We start from the raw sequence: 24,603 nt of genomic DNA, 5'->3' as shown, positions 1-24,603 counted from the left end.
TTGATTTCCCCAATAGCATGATTGTATTGGTTGACCAAGAATATCTGCACATGCTTCATGCACTGGCTCTTATGGGTTAATCCACCTATGCTGCATGAATATGCTGAATTTCACTGAGACTGCCACAGTTTCTGGTTTGACAAGCTTGATATCCATTTTGGAGGGCTACTCCAAAGTGATAGGATGATGATTTAATTTCCTTCCCACAGTGCAGAAAATGTTAAATCTGGTGCAACTTCCCCAGCTTATAAACAAGAAAACATTCCTTAAGATGAAGAGAGCCAGAGTTCGTAACCTTCTTTTGTATCATGGATGACTCTGGCAGACTGGAGAAGTCTGTGGACTCCTTAGTAGAAGGGCCCGAGTTCAAATCTGGTCTCAGATGTTTGATGCTTACTAGCTGTGTGACCTCGAGCAGGTCATTTAACCCTTGATTGTTTTGAATCCAGGGCCATCTCCAATTGTCCTGAGTCCTATGTGGCCACTGGATCCAGATGGCTCTGAAGGAGAAAGTGAGGGCGGTGATTTTTGGCACAGCTGCCCCTCACTCAAGTCCAATTCACTTGATTGTCATGGCATCACCTTTCTTTGAGGATGAAGGACATGAACATCAACAAGAACTCCTTGAAGGAAATGTTACATTTCAGTAAAAGGTTATTAGAAATAAAGTTATAATATTTTCCCCCAACCAAGCACAGAGGTTCCCTGAAATCTATTCAAGACCCTTTTAGGGAATCTGAGGAGCTCGACTGAAGAACTCCTAAGATAGTATGACTTCCTCAAGGTCTCTGCTAAATCATGGCAGAACTAGGACTGGAAATTGCTACTGTAGCTACAGGGTGCTCACAGCCATGGTGGTTACTTCTATTCCTCTGCAAACTGGACCTTGAAAGAAATGCCATCCAGTGTCCATTTCTTTGGCCTCAGCAAGTCCCTGGCATAGAGAGCAAGAAGGGAATCCCTTGCAAAACAACTGGGGGCAGGAGAAATTCTATGGATAAAAGGCAAGTTCTTGCTCCTTTGAAAGAGTTGAGCATATTGGTAAGCCTTGTTTGGCTTTTCAAGGCACTGCCACTCTGCAAGGCTCTGTACCCACCGTGAGGTTTCATTAACATTCAAAGGGGGAAGTTACCATGGAGGAAACCACTCAGGGCAGCAAGAAAAGACAGGCTGTGTTTTAATTACGACTTGGACTTTTGAACAAATCCTTTCCTCTGTTTGGCTGAGCCTTAGAGAAAACAACTGGTGGGAGGCATGGATTCAGCAGCTGGATCCACAGTGGTACCCATACAGCTGTGTACACATCTGGCAAACAGGTGTTGAAATGCATGTTCCTTTCCTCCTTGGATCAATAATGGAATTGGTGGTTGCTGGTGGTAGAAAGGTAATTGTCCATGGGCCTAGGCTGGCCAGGGAAAGGAGAAGCTGATGGCCCCAGTTTCTCAAGGAGGGCCCCGAGACAGTGAAATCATCCCTCCTAAGAAAGTAATCTCTGTTCTTGACAATACTATTTCAAGACATGAGTGGGGTCCTTCCCCTCCTCACACTTCCTCCTTGAGTCAACATGGTTTGTTCCTTTGTTGGGTTACCCCCCATTCAAATCCCCGCTCTGGCTTGGGGGAAGTCATAGGCATGGGGGTTGGTGAAGGGGGAGGAGGAGATTAACAGGCTTGAAGTTGGACAAGCACAGATGCTCCCACCTGCTGCTGTCGATTCTCAAATGCTTGTTGACTCTCTGGGAGCATTTGTCCTGAGTCTGTTTCACAGTTCATTCCAGGGGAAGGGGAGGAGAAGGAGGGTCCAGGGACAAAGGGACTTTGGCCATCTCCTGGGAGGGGCTTGATTAGTTTGCTGAGGTTGGCAAACAACAAATGCAGTCTCAGCAGACAAGAGAAGATGATGATGATGAGTGTGTGTGTGTGTGTGTGTGTGTGTGTGTGTGTGTGAGCGCACGCGCACACACACTGGTCCAGTAAAGCACATCTGATGTGTCACACTCATCCACCACTCTGTAAATGGAAAGGGAGGGAGTACAGCAACAGGAGATGACTAGAGTTAAATGACAGTGTTGTATAGGAGAAGGAATGTTGAATGTGACATTTGGAGAAGTCAATTCAAATAGTTTTTAGCTGTGTGACTTTTGCTAAGCCACCCAGACTCTCTCAATCTCTTTCCTCATCTATAATATGCTAATAAAATAATAATACTCATGGCCAATAATACATCACCAAGCTCATAAGGTTGTTGTGAGAAGAGTGATTTTAAATTTTAAACTGTTTGATAGCTGTGGGACCTATAAAACCACCCTCATCTTATATGAAAGGAAGGTCTTCATTACTTCCACTGCTAGTCCTGTTCCTCAGATGTCTTCTTTCTTTTGGGAGATGAAAAAGAAAGGTTAAGGTTGGTGGATAGAGAAATTTGTCTGTGCCATTGAGCAGGGTTTCTACTTATCTATGAAGGAGGGTACAAGAGACATCTATATAAGTGAGCATCCAGGGAAGATAGGAGAATTTGGAGAGCTCCTCATTTCAATCCTTGAACTGCTTTGAATTCACTGGCAGATGGAGTGATGCTTCTGCCAGACTGGCCTCTGTCTGGAAGGGGAAATCATTCCTGGGAGGTAGCCCTGGGAGGTTTGCCGTTGCTCCCCTTTCATTCTGCTCCCCTGGAATGCCTTTTTTCCCCTTCTCTCTGTTGCTCTCCTATCAACACTTCTTTCCCTTTCTTCCTCTGCTCTTTAGAATTCCTCTTCTTTGGAAAGCTTCCCAGATGAAGCCCACCTTACTCTGATCACTCTGTAACTCTCTTATCTTTTCTTTTTTTTTAATTTATCCACTTTATTTTTCTTGAGGTTTCTCTTTCTTAGTGTGTGGGGAATTTTGTTTACTTTTACAACATATCTACTGTGGTAATGTGTTTCATGGCTACACATTTTTAACCTACACCAAGTAAGTTGCTTTTCTCAATGGGGGAAGTGGATTGACATGAAGGGAGAGAATTTGAAACTCAAGGTTTTATAAGTAAATGTTGAAACTCATCTTTTCAATACTTAATGAATTTAGAATAAGAGCCTCAGATTTTTAGAGTGAGAAGCACCCCTAGGGAGAAAAAGCAGCCCAACTATATTTGGTTTGTAATATTTAGAGTATTGGACTCAGGGTCAAAAAAGGTGGAATTCAAATCTGGCCTCAAGCATTTACTAGCTGTGTGACTCTGCTCCATCTGACCTGTCCCTACCCTCTGGTCTCTTCTCTCTCTTGTCATCCAACAATTTGTAAGGTGAGATGAGGGCATCTTCTTTGTTTAGAATACATTTTTTTTTCCAGGCACATCCAATAGCTATAACAGCTGTCTTCAAACCCAAAGGCTTTTGACAGTCATTCATGCTTCTACAAGACAAGATTCAAGGTCAGAACTAATTTGCCATAAATTCTAACTACTTTGAGTTTGGGGGAACCTGAGAAGTCAGGAATAGGGTAGATTATTGAAATCTAGAAATCAATTAAGATAAAATCAATAATTATTTAAGTGCCTAATTATGTGATTTATGCCATCATGGAATTTCTTCCTTTATAATCACATATAATGAATGTAGCCTATAATTAATTTCATAATGACATTTCATAATAAATAGTATAAGAATTCAGGATAAGGAAGATAGATTCATGCTTGTATGATCCGGGAAAGTTTGATTGAAGAAGGAAAGATTGCCCTGGATCTTGAAGGATAGATAGGGCTTGAAAGAGAGGAGAGACAAAGACATTCTAGCATAGGATGGAAAGGCTGACATCACAGAGAGTTATTTGTCATCTCCCTACTAGACTCCATGACAGTTTTCTGTGTGCTTTCTAACTTTGTATAATGTTTAACAGAATGCTCATCATTTAATAAATGTTTAATTAATGAATAAGTGAATCTAAAACATTAAATGTCCAGTATATGCTAGGGAGGCCAATTAGGAGTTACAGTGGATAGATCCCTGTACCTGGAGTCAGGAAGATCTTTGTTCAAATACAGTCTCAGATATTTACTAACTTTGTGATCTTAGGCAAGTCACTTAACCTCTATTTGCCCTAGTTTCTCATCTGTAAAAGGAGAAGGAAATGCAAACCACTCCAGTATCTTTGTCCTGCACACCTGAATAGCAACATCCTATGCATTGTGCTAAGTGGAAGGGATACAGAAAGATGGTCCCTGCCCTCAAGGAGCTTACAGTCTAATAGGAGAGACAGCATGCAGACATATCTTTGCAAACTAAGGTATAAGGAGCTAGGAGTTGGAAGGTCTGCTTCTAGAACAGATACAGTGGAGGGCACATCTAAACAAATGATTTAAAATAAAGATGGAAATATAGGTTGAGGCCAGATCGAACCTATTTTCAGGGTGTCCCCTCTTTCTGGGACATGCTCTCAGGCCCCTCATTCTCCACGTGATCCTGTTTTGACACACTCAACTATTCTTTCCTTTTCTCCTTTCCCCTACCTCTCTTCTCTTCTCTGCTTCTGAGCCATGCTAGTCCCTAGCCAGCATCCAAGAAGACTTAGTTACAATGCAGTCTGAAATGTTGGGGTCTCCAATATAACTGTGGTCCATGATATTTTGTGTAAATTACTTTAAGAGTGGAAGAAATATTTCTGATATTGAAAACAAATTTGTGCTTGAGTCATCCTTTTCCTCAAGGAAAAAAAATAGTTTGAACCCATATCATCCTAAATCTGGTCACTAATTTGAATGCATCACTTTTCCCTTCACCCCCAAACCTCAGAATAGAGCTAGAATGATTTGATAATAAACTGATTTTAAATTTCCCTATTACCTGGATGTTCAGGAAGTTCACCCAGATTGCTCAAACTCCAATAGGACTTTTTTATTTGTGACCAGTTTGGAGGGAGGGGTCCCAGAGCCAGTGTTTTCTCAATCTGAGGATTCTTGATTTCTCCCCTTCCAGGTTGTTTGCTGTCAAATGTGGTGGCTGTTTTGAGGCCATCGCCCCTAATGAGTTTGTCATGAGGGCCCAGAAAAGTGTTTACCACCTGAGCTGCTTCTGCTGCTGCGTCTGTGAGCGTCAACTCCAAAAGGGCGATGAGTTTGTCCTGAAAGAGGGACAGCTACTTTGCAAGGGTGACTATGAGAAGGAAAGAGAATTGCTCAGCTTGGTGAGCCCAGTGGCTTCAGACTCTGGTGAGTGAATCAGTGGGAGTGGGAATGGGAGGGGAATGATCCAGTCATGTTTCATGGAAAAGGGACCTAGAAGATCCTGGATCATGTTATCTAGAAATGACATCTCCTTAGATTCCCATTCATAAAAGGGGATACTTCTTCCTAACTAGAGATTAATGCTTTTTCTTTTTGGAGTGGGGAGGGTCTAAGTAGAAAGCTGCTCTTTTCTTCTTCATCTCCATCTGTTCAATGATGATCTCTTACTGCCCCCGGAAAGACGAGTGGAAAGCAAAGTAGAAAGAACAATAAACAGTGCCTCAGATGAATCTTTACTCTTTAGAAGAAATGGAATGAAATTATTTTTTCCCAAACTCAGATTGAACTGTTATGAAGGTAGAATTGACAGCACTTAGCAAGTGATTGAATACAGAGGATGAGAGAAAGTAAGGCATGGAGGATGACACATGGTTTGCAAACCTGAGTGACTTGGAGAATGATGCTGCCCTCTAAGAATAAGAAAAGGTAATGTTAGCAAGTTAAATTCTAAAAGATCATGCTCCAAATTCCCATCCTGGAGGTTCACACCTTGACAGGGAAGTTATTTGCTTTTGCCTTCATGATTCTTAAAGGGCTGTATCCTATTGTGAGAATATGAAAAAAGGCCAACCACCCTGATCACATAAGCGTCATATTATTCCAGTTAGATACAAACATGGACAATGATCATCATCCTTTGATATATATAATGCTGCATAGCAATCTTTTCTAAAGTCATCAGCCCTCAGTAAGGGAAAAAAGCAGCAGAAGTAAAAGAGTGAAATACTTGGTACTGAGAAAGCTTGAGTTCGAATCTTATATTCTATCTACTGATTATTTGACCATAAATGTTATTTATTTAGACTTTTTATCTATAAAATGGCAATTATAGTACCTCTTTCAGAAAGTTGTTGTAAAGACTAAATGAGATATTAATAAAAATATATGTATATGTACAAATATGTACATGCACATACAATGTATACATATATATATATATATATATACACATATTGTCTGAATAAGAACAATACCTAGACTTTTTCTTGTTCAGTCATGACTGACTCTTCACAAAACATTTAGCATTTTCTTGATGAAGGTACTAGTTCAATTTAGAGGAAACTGAGACAAGTGGAGATAAGTAGAGTAAAGCTTACAGTATACATCTCCATATACACAAATATATTAATATCATATGTATTCTATATACATAAATGAATACATACATACACATATACATGACCATGGTGTTTCAAAGTCTTAGTACAATTTCAAGCTTCAATCACCTTAAATTGCACTAAGTCTTTTGGAACACCTCCTACATCACTGTTTATATGACAGCTACTATTGTACTTGCTTTATGATTAAAAGTCCTACTCACTTTTTCTTCAAAAACATCATACGGTAAAGATTTTCCCTAATTGTAATTAACAACTACTCACATCCCTTTATTTCCACTTAAGGTTTATAAAGCACTTGCCCTCCCCCAAAACTTTTTGAAATAGGCTATAGAGGGGCAGCTAGGTGGCACAGTGGATAGAGCACCAGCCCTGGAGTCAGGAGTACCTGAGTTCAAATCTGACTTCAGACACTTAATAATTACCTAGCTGTGTGGCCTTGGGCAAGTCACTTAACCCCATTGCCTTGCAAAAAACTTAAAAAAAGTAAAGAAATAGGCTGTAGATAATATTATTATTCCCATTTTAAATTTGGGTAAACCAAGTCCCAGAGAGCCTTGGGACTTGCACAAATTCACCTAGCTAACAGGGGTGGAGTGAGATATCATCGTAGCTTTAAATATTTGTAGGCTTGTCACATGAAAGAGGAATTATAATTGTTCAGTCTGGTCCAAGAAGACAAGCGCTAATAATTGGATGTTACTTGGAGGCAAATTGCAGTTCAACAGGAGGAAAAATTTCTTAACAATTAGGATTGTGCAAAGAGTGAATATACAATCCTGGGGTGGGAGTAGAGGGAGATAAGGAGTTTATAGAGAAACTTTGTTCTCTATCGTTGAAAGTTTTTGACCAGAGACTGAATAAATGCTGCTTAGGCATCCTGTGTAGAGGAGATTCATGATTCCTTAAAGGGGTTTGATCAAGGGACATATTGGATCCATTCACTTCTATAATTCTAAGTGTTAGAATCAACTTGTTCTCTTTGAGTTCCCACAGACACCTTCCCCAAATCACCTTTTGTTTCTTTTGTCCCTCAGCTGAATCTTGTTGCCAATTACCCCATCTTATCTTATTCCCCAACATCTATCAAAGAAAAAAAATCTCTTGTTTTAATCTGCATTGTCCGGACCATGTCTAGAGTACTGAATTCAACCTGGTACTCCATGTTTTTGGAAGGATGTTGATAAACTGGGCCATACACAGGGCATGTTCTCAAAATGGTGATTTATCTGAGGAATTATTTGGGAAGTTGGGTAGCACAGTGGATAGAGTAAAAGGTCTGGAGTTAGTTAGGAAGTTTTATCATCCTGAGGACAAATCTGACCACAGATAAATCTTAGTTGGGAGACCCTGGATAAGTCATTTTATCCTGTTTACCTAGTTTCCTTCACAATGAGCCAGTTAAAGAAATGGCAAATCTTTTCCAAGAAAATACCAAATAGGGTCAATAACTAAATAACAGCATCAAAGTCTATATGTTGCTGTTCAGACTGGTTAGATCACATTTAGAATATTGTGTTTTGTTAGGAAGAACATTGATACATTGGAGAGCATCCAGAGGAAGGTAGCTAGGGTGGTATCAGGGTCTCAAGTTCATGGTGAATGAGGTTCTGTTAAAGAAACAGATCTTTAATCAGGAAAAAAGAAGTATTAGTTGCTATATGATAGCCAAAGGACTGTCACCTGAAGGTATAATTATACTTGTCCTGTTGAACCCAGATGATGGAATTTGAAGCAATAGGTAGAATTTACAAAAGGAAAATTTACAAAATTTACAAAGGTTTAGACTCAATATAAGGAATCACTCACTAATAGAGTTAAACATTGAATAAGATGCCAGTGAATATACTAAGTGCCTCTTTAGAGGTCTTTGAACAAAGACTTAGATGACCCCCTCTTCAAGTATCTTGTGTAAGAATTTATTTTTCAGGTATGGTTTGGAATCCATGAGCTCTTGATGTCCCTTAAAATTCTGGAATTATGCCATTTTGTGATTGTATAATCCTGGAAGAACTGGGAACAGATTACATTTGCTCATTGTTGATCTGCTGTTCTTTCATCCTGGGTCTGTGCTTTGCCTCTGGTCTTGAGGCAAAATCATTAAAGTCGTGATGGATTCTGTAGCCAGCATTAGAAAACTTCCAACAAGCTGACTGGCAAATCCTCCCGTTGCCAGGGTTACTAAGGAAAGCATCTTGGCCTTCCCCCTTCCCTCCTAGGGTAAAAACAATGGGAAGAATAGATCATGTTTATTTAGCACTTTAAGATTTACAAAACCCTTTCCTCACAACAACCCTATGAAGTAGATAGGAGAGGGATTATCCCCATCTTACATATAAAGAAACCCAGTCTCCAAGAGGTTAAGTGTCTAGCTCAGTGTCACCCAGCAATAAGTAGCAAGGGTGGGATTTGAACCTCGATCTCTCATGACCCCAAGTCTACTGCTCTTTTTTTCTACACTATTCTCTAGGTCTCTGAGACCATCCCAGGATGACAGCCTTTTCTAAAGAAGCAGCTGTTGCTTGACATTAGTTGAAGTAGCTTGAATCTATAAAACCTGAATTCAAATCATTCTGGAGGCAATTACAAGCCAAAAGATCCTGATCAATTGAAAGATTACTCTCTTTGAGCCTCAGTTTCCCCATTTGTAAAATGTGGATAATGATACCAGTGCTCTCTACTATCCCAGAGGGTAACTGACAAGAAAGCATTTTTTTTTAGGTTTTTGTAAGGCAAACGGGGTTAAGTGGCTTGCCCAAGGTCACACAGCTAGGTAATTATTAAGTGTCTGAGACCGGATTTGAACCCAGGTAGTCCTGACTCCAAAGCCGGTGCTTTATCCACTACGCCACCTAGCCACCCTCCACTATGCCACCTAGCCGCCCAAGAAAGCATTTTATAGAGAAAATGCTAAATAAGTATGTCATTGTTATCAAATGCTATGTTTCCCTTTCCCTAGTGCTCATAAACCTCATTACTAATTGAGTAATATTTTACTAGACATCAATATTTGACTTACAAGGTTCATATTGAAACTTTTTTCCATGATATCAAAAACCAAATCCTGTTCCTTGACATCATCTTTAGTGAAAGCTGTTCACTTTTTCTGTATTCAAAACTAATGTTGCTAAGACTTGTTTCTATTTTTGAAACATCTCTCATGTGCCTCCCCTTCCCTTTTCTGACACAACTGTCACCCAGATGTGGTCTGTACTTCCTGGTGCCTCCAGCTCTATTCCAACCTTTGTTGTTGGGTTAAGGTCTCCCATTGGTCACCAGCTGTCCTGATCTTACTACCTGAGCTCACATGGAATAGTGAAAATGGAATCTATGTACAACTCCTCCTCACTTTGATCAATCGTGTGTGCAAGTCTTGGTCTTCTTTAACATCAAAGGGCAACTACTACTACTACTACTACTACTACTACTATTGTTAAGCCAACTTATGTCTAACTCTCTTTTACTCCATTTGGGTTTTTTTGGCATAGATACTAGAGGAGGTATCCATTTTCTTCTCCAGCTTACTCTACAGATGAGGACACTGAGGCAAACAAGGTTGAAATACTTTCTCAGGGTCACATAGCCATTGACTGTCTAAGGTTAGATTTTAACTCAGGTTTACTTGACTCCAGGTCCAGTGCTCTCTGCACTATGGCATTACCCAGCTACCCCAGCCCATCATCTCCATAGCTACCAAAGTGATCTTCCTCAAGTGAAGGTCTGACCATGTCACTTCCTCTACTCTAATGACTCCCTATTACTTTCCAGAGCAAATATAAAATCCTTGCTTTAAGTTTAACTTTTGAAGTTTTCATACAACCCATTCCCATTCTATCTTTTCTGTGTTTTCTTTTTTTTTTAACACTTTCCTTTCCTTTACATACTCCATGATCTAGCAACACAGATTTTCTTTCAGTTACTCAAACATGAGACTCCATCTCTTGACTGTGCTTTTCCCCTCACTATTCTTTATTCCTGAAGTAATCTTCCTCTTCCTACCCCTTCTCTAATTTTGTTTCTGCTTCCTGGTTTCTCTGACTTCTTCAAGAATTAGCTTAAATGCCACATTCTCCAAGAAGACTTTGCTGGTCTCCTTTAGAGCAATTTCTTTCCCTCTGATATTGCCCTCAGAATTATCTGGTCCATGCATAGTAATTTCTAAGTTCCTTCTTTGCTTGGACTGTGAGCTTCTTGAGGACAAGAATTGTTACTGTTGATGATAGTGTGATAATGTCCTCTGTGCTTGAGATGTAATAGATAACTAATGATGCTTATTCACTTGACTTGATACCCTTCCAAAGGAAGAAGAAATTAAAACATCACCTGTTCAGTCCTCATCTAGTTCTTCCATCTTTCTTCTCATGGTAACCTTCACCAGACTTGCATCAGGAAAAGCAGGTCAGGAGTCCCTGGCTTTAATATATTAGAGCCTCTATAGGATAATTACGTTAGGAAGACAGTACACTTCCCAACTAGCTTTCAGGTCTCTAAATGGTCACTTTTTCATCTCTTACTCAATTATCATCCAACATTTCCTCTATCTGAGGTCTATAGCAGAGGAACTCACTCATTCACATTGGTTTCCTCTAGTGTTTCAGATACTTTCTATTTGCTCCCTATAGGTGAAACTTCTTCCTCAGTGGTACAGATTCTGTCCTTTCCTTTTCATGTGTCATTCTTGCACTGATCCATTTTTGACACTAATTTTTGATTTCCCAGTCACCATAACCAATGAAGACAATTTATTATGGAGTGGTAGATTGATGGCCTATTTTAGTGAAGATATAGTCCATATAGATAAAATCACAGCTCTGTGAAGTTAAAGAAAGATTTGCTGAGCAGCCATTATGGGCTATTAGGTGGTGCAGTAGATAGTGTGTTGGATCTGGAATCATGAAGAACTGAGTTCAAATCCTACCTCAGGCTTTTATTCATTTTGTAACCTAGGGAAGTCACTAACCTCTACTGGTTTCAGTTTTCTCATCTATAAAATGGGGATAACATCTATAAAATGGGGATAATATTTGTAAATTATTTTTCAGAACTTAAATTTCCATGTGACTGCTAATTATTCTTCCTATTGTGGTGCTAAATATCATGGTGATAAAAAAAGATGGGGTCATACTCCCAGATAACTAATTCTTAGCTTCATGATCTGTCTTGACTACAGTCACATCCATGCCATATAAGTAGAAAATAGGGGCAGCATTCTTTTCAAAAATATTTCTGTCTCTGATTATGTGAGCTTCAGGTTAAAGAAGATAGATGCCTTCTGCACTTATGCATTGAAGGAATGAGTTGATCTCCAAATGCCTACCTGGTTGACATCAACTGATTTACAGAATTGTGTTATTTGTTCAACAGGCTTTGTTGGTCATACCCAGCTCATCATTCTGGAATTACCAAAAGTGAATAGGTAGTAGATATGATAACATCATTTCCAGAGAGCCTGAATAATCCCAAATTCTCCCTGTTGATAGACAGAAACCAAACTCTGAATTCAGTCATTGTTAGAAGCATCTTGTTGGATTTATTTCTAGACTCCTTTGCATTCTTTCCACAGTTATGCTATGAGGTAAAAAGACATATCTAATTGCTATTGTGAACATCATCCTGTCCTTTAGCACCAATGAAGTTAGAAAATCTAGATGAGTAAATTTGTGCCTTTAAGAAGCTTATAATTTAGTTAAGGAGTGATACTCAAAATTATAATAATATATAATCGTATATTATAATTACATTAGAAAATCACAAGAAAGGTCTTCAGGGAAAATTTGTTATCGACATCAACTCTGAAGAGCTTATTTATAGTTTGGGCTCCTTCCTTTTTTGGTTCCCATGACATACTCCTCTACTCTAACATGACTGTAGTGAGAAATGGCCATTCCTTTGATCTTGCCATGATCCATAGGTATTTCCTTGCCATGTTTAAAAATTCTGAAATGGCCTTATCTGATAATAATTTTTAATCGTTCTAGCTTTCCCTTTGACTTACAACCTCTAATCTTATTCTTGGTCCTCACCATGATCCTCACCAAGATATCTTGCCTCCCCAATCATCTCCTCCTTATTTACAATAGCACATGAAGAGGCCACCCTTCCCTTTGTCAAGGTCAAAACTTGATGTAATCTCTCATCTTCTCCAGAATATTATCTAATCATCTCCTACTTTCTCTCTCTTATATTCAGTCTCTCCATATCTATTAGCTATTTCCTTGCTACCTACAATTATTTGTAGAAGACACATGCATCTTTTCCCCCCAAAATGTCCTCACTTGATCCCAGATTCCCTGCTAGCTATATCTCATCCTATGTCTTTCATTCCTTTCCCAGCGAAAATTCTTGGAAAAGTCATTGACTTTACGTATCACTACTTTCAATCTTCTCAGTTTCTTCTAATTCTCTCCATACTTGGTTTCAGTCTCATTGATCAAATGAAACTGCTCTCTCTAAAGTTACCAAGGACTTCTTAATTGTCAGATCTAGTTGCCTTTTCTCATCCTTGTTGACCTCTCTTATAGCCTTTGGCATTATTGGTGACCTCTCTTTCAGGATCTTCTTAGCTCTTAAAGTTTTCATGACATAATAGTTCTCATCTGGTTCTGTTCAACTTCTCCTTCTCAGTCTCCTTTTTCATCCATGTCATGTCCATTAATGATGGGTGAACACCAAGGCTGGGACATTTTTTTCCTCTTATGTTTCTAGTTTCTTACTTGGTAATCTCATCAGGTACAATAGATTCAAGCATGATTTCTGGGCAGATAATTCCCAGATATAAATAATAGCAATAATCTAACTCCTGTATTCAACACCTGTTGGATATTTTGAAATCAGTGGCTCATTGACATCTCAAGCTCAACATCTTAAAAATAATCCTCTGAAATTTCCCCCAAACCCTTCCCTATTTCCATCTTCTCTAGTACTATTGGGGGCATCACCATTCTTCAATTCATCAAAGCCCTCAAGTTTTGTTGCAACCTCAATTGTTCATTTTCCAATGCTCTTCACACCCATCTTGACCATGTCTTAACCATGCCATCTTCCCCCTACTCAATTAACTCTAGTGCTTCCCTTTAATCTCCAGGATTCAATATAAACTTCTCCATTTGGCATTTAAATAACTTCATGACTTAGACTCTTCCTATCTTTTTAATCAAATATTCACTCCTCTCTATTAACTCTGTGACTACCTTACTGGACTACCTTACTATTCCTCAGACATTCTAACTTGTCTTCTGATCCCATGCATTTTGTTGACTATCCTCCCTGCCTAGAATATACTGACCCCTCATCTTTGCTTCCTATTTGCCCTGGCTTCCTTCTTGACTGAACTTAAATACCATCTTCTGAAGAAGACCTTTCCTTGTTTCCCAAACTGCTAGAGTAGGGATTCTAAACGCCTCCTCCCTAATCCTTTTGGTCTTCGAACAAGTTGAAACCTTCTTAGAATTTTATATCTATAAATATATAGGATTGTGAAGGAAAACAATTCTAGTCAAATAATACTTTTTTAAAAGTAAGTACCCAGTTCCTAGGCTAAGAACCTATATAGGTTCTTTCGCTTTAAGATTGCCTTTCATTTATTCTCTTTATAAATATCTTTTATGTATAGTTATTTAAATGTCTCTGTGATTGAGGGTAGGGAAATTTTTGTCTTTCTTTATATCCTCATTGCTTAGCTCAGTGCCTCCACCATAACAAACAAAATATAACAAATAACTGCAATATAAGAATAGGATAAATACAAAGCAGATTGATGAGAGTTACAAATGAGAGAGTCAAAGAAGTTATCACTTCCTACTGGGGTAATGGAGGGACTGCACTTCTGGGAGAACTTTAAGTGCTTTGAATTTAGCAAAATCATCCAATAGGAGAGAGATAGAGATAGATAGATAGATAGATAGATAGATAGATAGATAGATAGAGAGAGAGAGAGAGAGAGAGAGAGAGAGAGAGGTAGCCTATTAGAAGCTCAAGGGAAAATCTGAGCAAAGGCATGGAGATAAGATACAGTAAGATTAAGATAGTGATAAACAAGTTCATTTTGAGTTTGAAGGGAAGTAATTCAAACTAGCCCAAATAAGATAATTTCTTGATATTCAAAATAATTTCCATAGAACAGAACAAATCTAACTTGCCTTTGTGGGTATCTAATCCATGATTTTGTCTTCAGTAGCACCATCCTCCAATCAAATGTGCTAACTGTGAAGAAATAATGACTCCCTTGCTATCAAAAAACACAGGATAATTTGACTACATATATCGTGTTAATATTCTGGCTTGGATTTCATAAAATCAACTAATGCATTATCTAAAATATTTGAATACTGGTCTTGACATGCTGGGATGACTATTTTGAACAAGCAATCTCAGCACAGAGGAAAAAAAATATCCCCAAATGCCCTAAGACCTGAAGTCAATGGAGAAAGAAAACCACTAAAGGCTTCTGAATACAATTTGTAGGTTTGGAAAATGTGTGTTTGAAGAAGGTTCAAATGATGGTGGACTGTATGTTTATATGTCTTATTAAGGATTCTGGGTGAACCAGGTTATTGCTTTCTCTGACTACCTCAGTGATGGATGTCATAAAAGTACATAGATGCCAGATAAAGTCAGAGATAATCCAACCCTTTACCCTCTGTAGACCTCCCTGTAATAACCAAGAAATAAAAAATTGAGGGAATTAAAAGCCAGGTCTACATCTCAAGGACCAGATGAATATCTTTATTTGTTTTGTAACACTGACATATTAACCCATGATTGTAGCATGTGCTTGGCATGCTGACATGTTATTAGGAGGTTAGAAGTATTATTGTGTATATTTCCAGCTTTGTTCAGAGGGGATGCTGATAAATAGATACCTGTACCTCAAATTCAGATCACTGAAAACGCAAGAGCAGATATAGAAAATGAATGTACAAATGAACCAATTAGTTAACTATTGGAGACTTTTCTTGGCAAGATGAAGCATATGGATGAAATATAAGGATAAAACTACTGTGTAAAGTAATGAAACTGATATAAACATCCTTAAACATTTCCATGGATTTGTGATCTTATTGATTTAGGTGCTCCTTCCAATAGAAGAGATAACATTCCATCTCAACCTTCTCATCCAACCTCTCCCATAGATGCTCCAAAAAAAAGAGCTACTGCATTCTAGAGACTTTTTTCTAGGTCTTTTTTACATGTTACAGATACCAGTATATCTGTCAAACTCTTACCTCCTTTAAATCTCATTTTATTAGATTTGATTTACCATTTGGCCCGCCTAATTTTATGAAGAATTTCACCTTTACTGTCCTATATGTTGGCCATCTCTTCCAGTTTTTATCATCTTGAAATCTGATGATTACATGATGCTTTTTTCCTAAAATAGGGATTCTTCACCTTATTTATGTCATAGATTCCTTTGTCAGTCCAGTAAATTCTATGTACCCCTTCTTAGGATAACCTTTTTAAACATACAAGATAAAATACATAAGATTACAAATGAAACCAAATATATTTAAATTGTTATCAACATATTAAAAAAAATCAAGATCCAGGCCTTAAGGATAAGAACCTCAGATCAAAATAGTTATAAAGTACTAAAAATATGAGACTAAGGAAAGATCCCAGAAATTTTCCACTAAAGAAATTCTTCTGGTTTTACTTTGGTCCATTAAATTACTATTCTCTGACTCCAGATATTCAAATACTTTTGAATCTATTTAAATACTTTGTCATTTAGCCTAATTATTTTTTCTTTGTCTACACAAGGATATCATGAAAAAAGTGCTGAAAGTTTGATTGTATTCAAAAGAGTCACTTGTGGTTGGGGAGGCAGGATAAATACAAGTGAAAAAATGATCAATAAAATTGTACTGGTGAGAGGGTAAATGATAGGTAATAATAAATATTATGGACTATATGTTCTATAGGGGATGAGATGGGGGAGAAATAATTTCTTACTTGATAGGACTGAAGGAATCTTCTTGGAGGAGATGGGAATTAAACACGTCTTAAAAGATGGACATAGTGGAAATCCTATAGAAAAATATGAGGACATTGATATGAACAGAGGAACTAAGGTTAGTGAAGTTCAAGGAATTACTTGGGTGACATTGAAATACTTAAGTACCCAAAGGAAGGACCAGTTATTCTGATCTGCATCTTTATCCACAAACCAACTAGTTCCTTAGTTTGATTGGAAGAAGGAGAAGGAAATGATAGGGTTTGACTTGAACATATATAATAACAATTATTATACTATACTGACTTTCATATATGAAGATGATGTATTTGATTCACTACATTCTTTTAGTTGTTTTCCTGGTGATGTATTTCTGATTGAAATCAATACTAGTTTCCCTGGTGACTCTCTGGCATGTATTTGTGAAAGAGAAAGATGCATTGAAAGGAATAATGTGGTCACAGAAAGGAGTAAGACTAAATGGACCACCAGCAACAGAACAGGCCTCAAATTTTGCATTTTAATCAACTGCTTTAATTAGTCATATGTTGGGATACTATAATCAGAACTAAGGGGCATACATATCTTAAATCCACTGTAGTAGCTGAAAAGTCTTCCAAGAGAATGTCAGTTTGGTTGTGAGCTAGCCCTAACTCCTAGGAGAATCTGGTCATTGTTACCTGAATACAAGAACTTTGTTACCTGAACCTCACTATCAATGGATACTATACTCTCAGTTGTATCTATCACAATAGAAAGATGAGAGTGGAAACCCATTCAGGCAGCAGAGTTGAGAGCCCTAGGGGTCTGGTTATTGGGAGGTGAACTGAATGAGAGTGACCTCTTTGGATTGACTTGACCCTAAGCTGACTGTATCCATTTCAGTGAGTTGTCAGTGCTATGCTCATCATAACACAGTTTTTCCAGAGGCCTCAAACTGAATAAACACTCACTGGGAGGAAAATGACCTGTTGCTGTAAACCTTAACGATTTTAAAAAGCAGTTAAATGTGACTACTAGACTACTACCTTCAGGTTTTTCTCATACATACACACACACACACACACACATGTATGTATATAGTTGGATTTTTCCAATGACAGTTACTATATTAATGAAAGGAGACAATATCAGTGACAAAATGGGTATTTAAAGTTTTGAATTGATATTAGCATAATTTTGGCAATCTTAGTGAATCAGAATATTAAGATTTTAATGTGCTTTAGAAATGTACTATGATTTTTCTCCTAAGATAAGAAGACCTCAGAAAAACATATAGACACTACTTCTGATCTGTCAGTGTGAACAACACTAAGATTTTTGTGAGTGTATGGTAAAGGTGTCTTTTAAAGCTGAAAGTTTAAGCTTCAAAATATATGTAGAATATTCAGGAAAGGTCGCATTTTAAACCAAATAACATAAACTTTTGCTGTCTTTCTTTAGACAATATTTCAGCATTTAGTAGGTTTGCCCTTTGGGGATATGTGAATATTTATCTTCAGAGAGTCACAAGTCTAAAAGGGTTTAAGGAACTTTTTCTAAATCAATCAATGAAAGGATAGTAACAAAATAACAAAATTCTTGCTTTCTTGTTCTGTCTTATCTCCAACATTGGTTCCCAGGTAAGTGGGAGGGTTGGAGTAGGAACATCAAGGCTATGATGACCTCCATTTTGCTCAGACTCTATCCCTGCCAAATAAGCCTTCAGTCTGTGTTGAAGGTGTGGGAGGCTGGATGCCAGTCATAGAAGACTATTCAAAGCTGTGACTATTGCCCTTACTTTTGCCCTACCCTCCCTTCACTATTCAATTCATCAAATGCTTCCTGAGAAATGATAGTGTATGTTGTTTTAATATTTAACATTATTCTTTCTCCTTCCTCTTACCTTACTTTTTCCTGTCTCCACAATTTGTGACCTCAAAGTATCTGCACAAAGGGATGAGGATATATATATATATATATGATATATATATATGATATATATATATGATATATATATATATATATATATATATGAGTCATATTTAGAAGCTGGTTTTCTTCTCAGATGGATGGAGAGAGGAAAATAAGCTATCCTAATCAAGTTGGGATATGGAAATATGAGAGTGGCTCAAGCAGGAAATGAAAGCATGGTGTAGGAGATTTGGAGTCTGAGAATTTAGATTTGAGTCCATTTTCTGCCATTTAATGATCACCTATGTCATCTTAAGTGAATCCCTTGCTCAAGACTCAGTTTCCCATCTGTAAGCATATTCTATGTAAGCTTATAGAGAAGTAAGAACTGTTAATCTGCACATAAGAATCCCTGTTGGATGCATATTGACTTAATTTTAAGCTGTAATATGATGTATATTTTATTGTATTTTTATTTGTTTCATTAAATATTCACCAGTTACATGTTATTCTGGTTTTGGCCCCTGAGATGCTGTTCCTGGACTCCATGCTTCCCAATTTTGGACTGGACCTCTAAATGGTCTCTTGCCTTAAGTTTCCTCCTCACTGCTGTCCAGTCTCCACACAGTGTCTTTTCTTAAGCACTCTTGTCTACTCCATAGTGCCTCCCCATTCCTCTAAGATAAAATCAAACTCCTTTGTTTGACTTCTAAAGCCCTTGACCTGGCCCTGACATATTTTTTCAACCTTGTTTTCCATTGCTATCTGTACACTCTACATATGATGTAGTCAAACCGGCCTTTCTCTTTTCATCACATATGTGAAGGCTTTTCTGTGACTGCAGTGATCATCTTCCCCTCTATCTCATTAGAATCCCTCTTTTTTTTTAAAGACACAAGTCAAATACCAATTCCTAAATAAAATCTTTACTGATTCCCCTTTCCACAACTTTTTTAACATCTTTCCCTAAACTCCTTGTGTTTGATCATTTTGTAGTCACTTTGTATTTATTTATCTTTGTATCATATTATATGTATACATATACATACATATATATATATATACATGCATACACACATATGTATCTTCTTTAGAGCATGAATTGTTGCATTTGGGGCGGTTTTAGATACCAAGTGGATAGCAGTGGCTAGTACTTAGTAAACACTTAATTTGCCAAGTTGAGTGATTACCTCGAGTCATCTTCCAGATTTAGATCTATGATTATTTACTATATCCGGGACTTGAATTAAAAGCAGATGATGAACTAAGCCAACCCAGTTGAAAGCATCTTGAAACCTCATTTTCCTTCTTTCCTCTCTTTCTCCGCTTTATACTGGCTGGATGCAGGTAATGATACTCAGTAGACTTGGAGCCTGCAAGAGGCTAGATCTAGCTATGTGTGGCGGGAGTGGGGTGGGGTGGGTTCAATCAGTCTTTCCCAATTCACTCCAGTTTCCAATTCTTCATCCCTTAAGGTTCCCTGTAGGCAAGCGGCCCTGAAGTATGAGCATGGCTTCTCCTAGGGCTTGGGATATATGGGTGGGGGGATGTGGATGGGGAAGAGAGCCCCCTTTGCGGAAGCCTGAAGTTAGTCTCCTAGGCTGTGTGTGTGTGTGTGTGTGTGTGTGTGTGTGTGTGTGTGTGTGTGTTGGGGGGGTATGGATGGGGAGATCTCTTTTCTGTAGCATGAGGTTAGTCTGTCTCTCCTAGAGCTTGGGATGTATTTTTTGGGGGGGTATGGCTGGGGGAGATCTCCCGTTTCCTTGGCAACTCCCTCCCTCTCAGCCTCGCCCTGAATTCCAGGCCAGCTCGGCGGGGCTCGCTAGTCATCCCCCCCGCCCCAGCCCAGACGGGTGCCGATATCGGGGTAGCCTGGGCAGGAGGGCCCGGCCCCCCGCTGCCGCCGGTCAGCCCGGGGCCAGGGCCGCGCGTGTCACGTGACGGGCGGTGGGCTCGCGGGGGGCCCGGGGAGGGGAGGGCCGCCGCGGCGGCGCGGTGCGCCCCGCTCCGGGGGCTGAGCCCCCCGGCTGCAGTAAGCCCCGCGCATTCTGCCTGCCTTTTCAGAGACGCCTTTAGAAATGTAAGAGGGCGAGAAGAGGAACACAAACGAAAGGCAGTTTTATGAGAAAATGCAGATAAAGAGGCAGGCGGCAGAGCCATATGTTCCCCGTAATCTCCAAAGCCCTCACTTCAATTAGAGCCTCCCCTGAGTTCTAATGCCCAAGCCTAAGTAAACACGCTGCTCTCAAAGAGGAACTCGGTTTCCAATTAAAAGTGTACTAACATTTCTCCTTTCCTTAATTCCCCCCCGAACCAAAGAATTTCTTCATCTCCAGCCCGGGGAGAGTGGAGTCGTCGGGTTTGTTTTTTTCCCCTCCCTCTGTCTGTGTCCCCGGCTCTCGGGCCCCTCCGGAGCCCCGGCGGGTCGCCCAGGGGTCACAGCCACAGCCGGCGATCCGAAGCCGGGCCCTCCCGCCCGCTCCCCCCGGCCCTCCCTGGGCCGCCGCTTTCCCATGTTACGTCAAGGAGGGGCCCGCCAGATTAATTCCTACCTTGTTCATGGAGGACTGGCGAGGCAGAGTTAATTAAAAGTAATACCACGTTAAATCCGCCCCGGCTTGCTTAACTGGAGACGAGCTGGGCCTTGGGGGGGGCGCGGGGGAGAGAGCCACAGAGAGAAAGGCAGGCCGGGCTTCATGCAGCAGGTGCTGGGGCTGGGGGGCTTGCTTTGGGGAGAACTTTAACTGGCACCCTCGTGTGCTTCCTGCCACCTGCCATTCTGCACGCTGCCCAGGCAAGGGCCAGCGGGGTCTTGGGCTTTTGGTTCTGCCTCACCGGTACCTGTTGACCCCCAAACTGGGGTCTACAGGACCTTCCGGGCTTTTGCCCACCGGAAAACCGTTCTCCCTCCTCCGACTTTCCCCAGATTCCATCCCTTGCTTCCCCAACTCATGGCAGAATTCAGAATTGGAGGGGGACCTGGTGAGGAGGTGAATAACAGATCACAATGGATGCACCCCCATTCTTGATGAAATCACTCATATGAGCGGAACCTGACTCCTTCACTATCACTTACTCCAGGATGCTTCTGACAGCTTGCTTCTTTGGGGGCTGCTCCTTTGCAAAAAAAAAAAAAAAACCAAAAAAAAAGTCGGCTAGTTGAAAGGAGCAGCCTTGATATCATCTCAGAGGAGATAAAAATATATGTAAAGCACTCCAGATTGTAAATTGCAACGAATATCAATTGATGTTGGTATTTAGCCAGGTCTCAGATGAAAGGGAAAGGCTGATAAACTCCCTCCTGTTTTCTACAACCAAAAGGAAACATAGAATTAGACAATTTTCAAGGGTTGGAGGATAGGACCCTACAGGATACTTCAAGTGAAGCATCTTTTTTTTTTTCCTTTCCTGTCTAAAAGATTATTTCTTTGCAAAAGCAGTAATCTCACTGATTTTTCTATCCCTGCCTCCTGGATTTCAACCAGGTGACCACAGAGGACTCAAATTAGAGAAGGAAGCCACCATTTCAGGTCTTTTCTGCATGGTGGCAATACCTGCAGTTAAGCACGATTTTATAAAGACTGCTGCAAAAGTAGTTAGAAGCTAGTTATTTCCGAAGCTTGCTTGAATTTGGAGAGTGAGCAGTGTGAAATCAAATCTGTGGAATATTGCATCTGTTCAGATATTATCCTGGTATGTGTAGACCCAGCCTGCAGTAGGCATCAAAGTGTTAAGTCCTGGATTCTCTACCTTTTTTCAGACAATTAAGTTCCCTTCGCCACAACCAAACCCACACATATATTGTTTCAGTCAGCTGTCAATCAGCGCCCCATATCCCATCTATATTATGTATCTAGATAAACACTCACACATCATCCCAACCAAGCAACCACCATGGTGATCACTACTTTCCCCTTTCATCCATGATAAGCAGCTACTATATGTCTACTCCTAACATAAATACTGGGGGTAGGGTCGGGGTGGATAACAAAAATATAGAACACAATATGTCAGCTCAAGCAGTTTATATCTAATTGGAAAAACACTACTATATGAAAGAATATGCAGACATTAGAATATACCAAATATAAAACATAAATTTTCTCTTTGGATTTAAAGCCCTTTCCAGACTACCTGTGATTTATTTAGGCTTCTTATGAATTATTCCCTTTCATGAACTCAGTGATCCAGTAATATTGCTTCTGGTCTCACATGCAACTCTCTTCTATTTCCCTGCCTTTGTTTTTGCCTTTCCTTGTGCCTGGAACTCCTGCCCTCCTTACTTCTACCCCTTAGAGATCCTGGTTTCTTTCAAGAGTGAGCTCAGTCCTTTCCTGTTTTTCCTGGCTGTTAATGCTGCTGCTTTGTATTTATGTAATATATATACATATATATATATATGTATATATATATATATATCTTCAACCTATGTCTGTTTATATGTATATATTTATATAAATATATATTTAGTATACATATGCATATGCTACCTCCTTCTGTTGTAAGTCCCATGACCAGCCAGAATAGCTTTCCTTAATGCTTTTTGATGAGTTGTATTCTATAATGCATGGTTGTGTATTGTATAGCTAATCTTCTGAGTGATACAAAGTTTAGACATTGAAGAAATCAGTGAAGGCCAAGAATAGTCAGGAAAGATTTCATGTAACAAACATGCCTTAAGCTAAAAGCCTCTGATCTCCTGGTCACAAACTGGCAAAGCTAGTATGAAAGAAATGGTCATGAGGAGCTTGTGGATGGGCATTGTGACCTAATTAGGGGAATTATGACCTAGTGAGTAGATATCTAGAGTTTGGCTTCTAATTCTGGTTCTACCATTAATTGTCTCTTTAATCTTGGGCAAGTCCTTAGTTGCTGTATTTATAAAAAGGAGAAGTTGGAATATGTGATTTCTAAGGTTTTGTTCAACTTTATGTACTCTGCTAAGTCACACTATACCAAGGACACCTTCAAAATATACCTAAGTGTCCCCACACTCTGGTTGGCAAGTAGTGTGTTAGGTTATTTGACAAAGATGCAGGGATGCCACAGCTGGCATCATCTGGTATAACAGCTGTGGTGTGATGAGAGGGAATTACCATTCTAGAAGAGGAGCAAATGAGGTCACCACATATGATTTCTGCAAAAGGTTAGAAACAAAAGGGAAGGAGACTTTCCTTGTATTTGCCCTAGGAAAGGACTTGAGTTTTGTCTGTATCTCTAATGAAGTTTTGTTTGTAACTCTTATACTATTTTGAAACAAGGTTCTCATAATTTGAAAAGCTCCACCTCCTGGCAGGATAGGTCAATTCTCCCAAAACAAGTCAAACAGGAATCTGGAATTTCAGTCTATCAGACCAAATGTCTGGAAATACTCAGACATACAAGTGATGCTGCAGATTCCATTATGTCTCCTCTACTTAATAAGGCAGGAAATCAAGCCATTGCATATTACAGAGATATTCATTAATAAGTGATAATACAGTGACACTTTCATTGTAGTGAGAAGAAAGGATGGTTATCATGTGTATATCAGTTCAATCAGGGGGATGGTACTCTTGAGTAAAGGGTTGTCTTACACCATACAGTGAAGACCATTTGTAGTGAAATGAGACTATCTAGTTAAAAGTCTCATTTTATAGAGTCCAAAGCCAGCTAGGACTCAGTGGCAGTCAGTACTAAACCCACATTACAGAAGTCCTAGATCGGATATCTTCCTACTTTTCTAGTGTCTTCTTTTTAGGACAATATTTCTACCTTTCTAGTGTCTTATTAATAGTAGGAATAGCATGTAGGTGACATGACCCAGTGGATAGAATGTAACAAACATGCCTTAAGCTAAAAAGCCTCCAATCTACTGGTCACAAACTGGCAAAGCTCGTATGTAAGAAATGGTCATGAGAAGCTTCAGGATGGGTATTGTGACCTAACAGGGACATTGTGACCTAGTGACTAGAAGCCTAAAGTCTCACTTATAATTTCTGGTTCTGCCATTAATTGTTGCTTTAACCTTGGGCAAGTCCTCAATTGCTGTATTTATAAAAAGGAGAAGTTGGAATATATGACCTAAGGGTTAGAAAGACCTGACTCTGAGTCTACTATGGACACTTATCATACATATAAGACCACCTCCTGTGTTTATATATTATACTGTCCACAGAACCAGGGAATGTGAAGACTGGGAAATAGAAATGACATTTGGTGACTCTAAGGAGTTTAGTGTCTCAGGAAAGGTTTATTCTGAAGTAAAGCAAATTAAATCAATGCTTCTTTTTCTTCTTCCTGTTTCTGCTGGTTCTAGACCTAATTTGAATGTTACTTTATCCATGAAGTCTTTCCTGATCAACCTCCTCCCTAAATATTTGTGAATACACACATCTC

The 24,603-nt window shown here is 39.3% G+C and overlaps 1 protein-coding gene and 1 long non-coding RNA gene across 5 annotated transcripts in view; one reads left to right on the top strand and one right to left on the bottom strand.

Moving 5' to 3' along the window:
- The window catches only part of LMX1A (LIM homeobox transcription factor 1 alpha), a 183,922-nt gene that overhangs the window by 129,365 nt on the left and 29,954 nt on the right, over window positions 1-24,603 (top strand). For both annotated transcript variants that reach the window (XM_074220355.1, XM_074220354.1), the window contains exon 3: window positions 4,952-5,184. In XM_074220355.1, the coding sequence (XP_074076456.1) occupies window positions 4,952-5,184 (233 nt within the window). The remainder of the gene's footprint in view (window positions 1-4,951; window positions 5,185-24,603) is intronic.
- On the bottom strand, window positions 8,290-22,929 carry LOC141511011 (uncharacterized). Of its 3 annotated transcripts, none has more exons than XR_012475235.1 (6): window positions 22,716-22,929; window positions 21,302-21,533; window positions 16,332-16,406; window positions 15,671-15,831; window positions 14,516-14,579; window positions 8,290-8,592 (listed from the first exon to the last, which is right to left on the bottom strand). It is a non-coding gene; the product is annotated as an uncharacterized LOC141511011 (long non-coding RNA). The 3 variants fall into 3 exon arrangements; XR_012475237.1 differs by having other exon boundaries at window positions 15,768-15,831; XR_012475236.1 differs by lacking the exon at window positions 15,671-15,831.

This window comes from Macrotis lagotis, chromosome 2, assembly GCF_037893015.1.
Source record: "Macrotis lagotis isolate mMagLag1 chromosome 2, bilby.v1.9.chrom.fasta, whole genome shotgun sequence".
Taxonomy (NCBI): domain Eukaryota; kingdom Metazoa; phylum Chordata; class Mammalia; order Peramelemorphia; family Peramelidae; genus Macrotis; species Macrotis lagotis.
This window is presented reverse-complemented; position numbering and strand designations above follow the sequence as displayed.